We start from the raw sequence: 4,974 nt of genomic DNA, 5'->3' as shown, positions 1-4,974 counted from the left end.
AAAACCGCATATTTCGATGCAAAACGACGATTTCTCGCCGATTTTCGTTGTTTTCTGGCTTGAATTCGCAAAGAAGAGCACGAAATCTACAAAATCATGACTTTTTACCAAGATTCAACGGCTGAATTGCAAGAAAACAGCAGAATTCTGCACGAAATCATCAAAATTCTCACAGAAAACCGCATATTTCGATGCAAAACAACGATTTCTCGCCGATTTTCGTTGTTTTCTGGCTTGAATTCGCAAAGAAGAGCACGAAATCTACAAAATCATCACTTTTTACCAAGATTCTACGGCTGAATTGCAAGAAAACAGCAGAATTCTGCACGAAATCATCAAAATTCTTAGAGAAAACCGCATATTTCGATGCAAAACGACGATTTCTCGCTGATTTTCGTTGTTTTCTATCTTGAATTCGCAAAGAAGAGCACGAAATCTACAAAATCATGACTTTTTACCAAGATTCAACGGCTGAATTGCAAGAAAACAGCAGAATTCTGCACGAAATCATCAAAATTCTTACAGAAAACCGCATATTTCGATGCAAAACGACGATTTCTCGCCGATTTTCGTTGTTTTCAAGCATGAATTTGCAAAGAAGAGCACGAAATCTACAAAATCATGACTTTTTACCAAGATTCAACGGCTGAATTGCAAGAAAACAGCAGAATTCTGCACGAAATCATCAAAATTCTTACAGAAAACCGCATATTTCGATGCAAAACGACGATTTCTCGCCGATTTTCGTTGTTTTCAAGCATGAATTTGCAAAGAAGAGCACGAAATCTACAAAATCATGACTTTTTACCAAGATTCAACGGCTGAATTGCAAGAAAACAGCAGAATTCTGCACGAAATCATCAAAATTCTTAGAGAAAACCGCATATTTCGATGCAAAACGACGATTTCTCGCTGATTTTCGTTGTTTTCTATCTTGAATTCGCCAAGAAGAGCACGAAATCTACAAAATCATGACTTTTTACATAGATTCAACAGCTGAATTGCAAGAAAACAGCAGAATTCTGCACGAAATCATCAAAATTCTTACAGAAAACCGCATATTTCGATGCAAAACAACGATTTCTCGCCGATTTTCGTTGTTTTCTATCTTGAATTCGCCAAGAAGAGCACGAAATCTACAAAATCATGACATTTTACCTAGATTCAACGGCTGAATTGCAAGAAAACAGCAGAATTCTGCACGAAATTATCAAAATTCTTACAGAAAACCGCATATTTAGATGCAAAACGACGATTTCTCGCCGATTTTCGTTGTTTTCTGGCTTGAATTCGCAAAGAAGAGCACGAAATCTACAAAATCATGACTTTTTACCAAGATTCAACGGCTGAATTGCAAGAAAACAGCAGAATTCTGCACGAAATCATCAAAATTCTTACAGAAAACCGCATATTTCGATGCAAAACAACGATTTCTCGCCGATTTTCGTTGTTTTCTGGCTTGAATTCGCAAAGAAGAGCACGAAATCTACAAAATCATCACTTTTTACCAAGATTCTACGGCTGAATTGCAAGAAAACAGCAGAATTCTGCACGAAATCATCAAAATTCTTAGAGAAAACCGCATATTTTGATGCAAAACGACGATTTCTCGCTGATTTTCGTTGTTTTCTATCTTGAATTCGCAAAGAAGAGCACGAAATCTACAAAATCATGCCTTTTTACCAAGATTCAACGGCTGAATTGCAAGAAAACAGCAGAATTCTGCACGAAATCGTCAAAATTCTTAGAGAATTTGCATATTTCGATGCAAAACGACGATTTCTCGCCGATTTTCGTTGTTTTCTGGCTTGAATTCGCAAAGAAGAGCACGAAATCTACAAAATCATCACTTTTTACCAAGATTCAACGGCTGAATTGCAAGAAAACAGCAGAATTCTGCACGAAATCATCAAAATTCTTAGAGAAAACCGCATATTTCGATGCAAAACGACGATTTCTCGCCGATTTTCGTTGTTTTCTGGCTTGAATTCGCAAAGAAGAGCACGAAATCTACAAAATCATCACTTTTTACCAAGATTCAACGGCTGAATTGCAAGAAAACAGCAGAAATCATCAAAATTCTTACAGAAAACCGCATATTTCGATGCAAAACGACGATTTCTCGCCGATTTTCGTTGTTTTCTGGCTTGAATTCGCAAAGAAGAGCACGAAATCTACAAAATCATGACTTTTTACCAAGATTCAGCGGCTGAATTGCAAGAAAACAGCAGAATTCTGCACGAAATCATCAAAATTCTTAGAGAAAACTGCATATTTCGATGCAAAACAACGATTTCTCGCCGATTTTCGTTGTTTTCTATCTTGAATTTGCCAAGAAGAGCACGACATCTACATAGGTCATTCCAAAAGTTTTGAGAATAGAAAAAACAAGAAGGGTGGGAAGTTATCTGTTTTCATGACAATAACAGACGACTATTGGTGACTATACCACAAAAATTTCACTCACCTCCTCTAACCCTTTAGTCTATAATAGAAGCGCGAATCAGTGATAAAAATGAAACTGACCAGAGAACATTTCTGGGCGATAATCCTGTACGACTTCAAAGTCGGCATAAAGGAGGAACGGTGCCTTGAAAAATTGAAAGGGGCATTTGGGGATGAAAGTCCTTCCAAAGCAACGGCTTACCGCTGGTATGGTGAATTTCGGCGTGGACGTGTAACATTGACGGATGAAGAAAGAAGCGGCCGACCTTCAACAGCAATTACTCCAGAAAACGTTAATGCTGTGGAGGAACTAATAGTGAATAACCGTCGAATCGCTTGTTGCGAGATTTAGCACATCTTAAACATTAGATCGGCAGCGTTGGACAGCATTTTGCACCAACACCTGCGAGTAAAAAAATTGCATTGCGTTGGGTGGCACACCAGCTGAGGCAGGAGCAAAAGGACGCGCGCGTAGATTGGTGCCGCTACATACCGGATCGTTTTGAAGATGGCACTTCCAATCGTGGATCAGAGATTGTTACAGATGATGAAACCTGGGTATACACCTATGACTCCGAAACCGATCGTTTCAGTGTCCTGATGACGCGATGAAAGCATTCCAGGACAAAGTTAGCGCGCTACCCCAAGAGGCATGAGCTGGATGCTTTAGGAATTGGTTCAAACGCATGCACTCTTGTATAGAAGCTCAAGAAGCCTGTTTCGAAAAGCTGTAATAAACAGTTTTGATCTAACTTGTTCTGTTTTTTTTATTCTCAAAATTTTTGGAATTACCCTCGTACAAAATCATCACTTTTTACCAAGATTCAACGGCTGAATTGCAAGAAAACAGCAGAATTCTGCACGAAATCATCAAAATTCTTACAGAAAACCGCATATTTCGATGCAAAACGACGATTTCTCGCCGATTTTCGTTGTTTTCTGGCTTGAATTCGCAAAGAAGAGCACGAAATCTACAAAATCATGACTTTTTACCAAGATTCAGCGGCTGAATTGCAAGAAAACAGCAGAATTCTGCACGAAATCATCAAAATTCTTAGAGAAAACTGCATATTTCGATGCAAAACAACGATTTCTCGCCGATTTTCGTTGTTTTCTATCTTGAATTTGCCAAGAAGAGCACGAAATCTACAAAATCATGACTTTTTACCTAGATTCAACGGCTGAATTGCAAGAAAACAGCAGAATTCTGCACGAAATCATCAAAATTCTTACAGAAAACCGCATATTTCGATGCAAAACAACGATTTCTCGCCGATTTTCGTTGTTTTCTATCTTGAATTTGCCAAGAAGAGCACGAAATCTACAAAATCATGACTTTTTACCTAGATTCAACGGCTGAATTTCAAGAAAACAGCAGAATTCTGCACGAAATCATCAAAATTCTTACAGAAAACGGCATATTTCGATGCAAAACGACGATTTCTCGCCGATTTTCGTTGTTTTCTGGCTTGAATTCGCAAAGAAGAGCACGAAATCTACAAAATCATGACTTTTTACCTAGATTCAACGGCTGAATTTCAAGAAAACAGCAGAATTCTGCACGAAATCATCAAAATTCTTACAGAAAACGGCATATTTCGATGCAAAACGACGATTTCTCGCCGATTTTCGTTGTTTTCTGGCTTGAATTCGCAAAGAAGAGCACGAAATCTACAAAATCATGACTTTTTACCAAGATTCAACGGCTGAATTGCAAGAAAACAGCAGAATTCTGCACGAAATCATCAAAATTCTTACAGAAAACCGCATATTTCGATGCAAAACGACGATTTCTCGCCGATTTTCGTTGTTTTCAGGCATGAATTTGCAAAGAAGAGCACGAAATCTACAAAATCATGACTTTTTACCAAGATTCAACGGCTGAATTGCAAGAAAACAGCAGAATTCTGCACGAAATCATCAAAATTCTTAGAGAAAACCGCATATTTTGATGCAAAACGACAATTTCTCGCTGATTTTCGTTGTTTTCTATCTTGAATTCGCAAAGAAGAGCACGGAATCTACAAAATCATGACTTTTTACCAAGATTCAACGGCTGAATTGCAAGAAAACAGCAGAATTCTGCACGAGATCGTCAAAATTCTTAGAGAAAACCGCATATTTCGATGCAAAACGACGATTTCTCGCCGGTTTCCGTTGTTTTCTGGCTTGAATTCGCAAAGAAGAGCACGAAATCTACAAAATCATCACTTTTTACCAAGATTCAACGGCTGAATTGCAAGAAAACAACAGAATTCTGCACGAAATCATCAAAATTCTTAGAGAAAACCGCATATTTCGATGCAAAACGACGATTTCTCGCTGATTTTCGTTGTTTTCCATCTTGAATTCGCAAAGAAGAGCACGAAATCTACAAAATCATGACTTTTTACCAAGATTCAACGGCTGAATTGCAAGAAAACAGCAGAATTCCGCACGAAATCATCAAAATTCTTACAGAAAACCGCATTTTTCGATGCAAAACGACGATTTCTCGCCGATTTTAGTTGTTTTCTGGCTTGAATTCGC

The 4,974-nt window shown here is 38.1% G+C and overlaps 1 protein-coding gene across 1 annotated transcript; it reads left to right on the top strand.

The window, feature by feature from the left end:
• The first annotated feature begins 2,384 nt into the window (after window positions 1–2,384).
• LOC148166092 (protein GVQW3-like) lies at window positions 2,385–3,231 on the top strand. The gene has a single exon (XM_088049434.1). It carries the CDS (start codon window positions 2,516–2,518, stop codon window positions 2,795–2,797), a length of 282 nt encoding a protein of 93 aa, XP_087905560.1. The 5' UTR covers window positions 2,385–2,515; the 3' UTR covers window positions 2,798–3,231.
• The last annotated feature ends 1,743 nt before the right edge of the window (window positions 3,232–4,974 follow it).

The sequence above is a fragment of the Gnatocerus cornutus genome, unplaced genomic scaffold, assembly GCF_029298725.1.
Source record: "Gnatocerus cornutus isolate USDA-ARS CGAHR unplaced genomic scaffold, icGnaCorn1.1 ctg00000025.1, whole genome shotgun sequence".
Taxonomy (NCBI): Eukaryota; Metazoa; Arthropoda; class Insecta; order Coleoptera; family Tenebrionidae; genus Gnatocerus; species Gnatocerus cornutus.
Note: the sequence above shows the minus strand (reverse complement) of the source record. Positions and strands in the feature narration are given on the sequence as shown.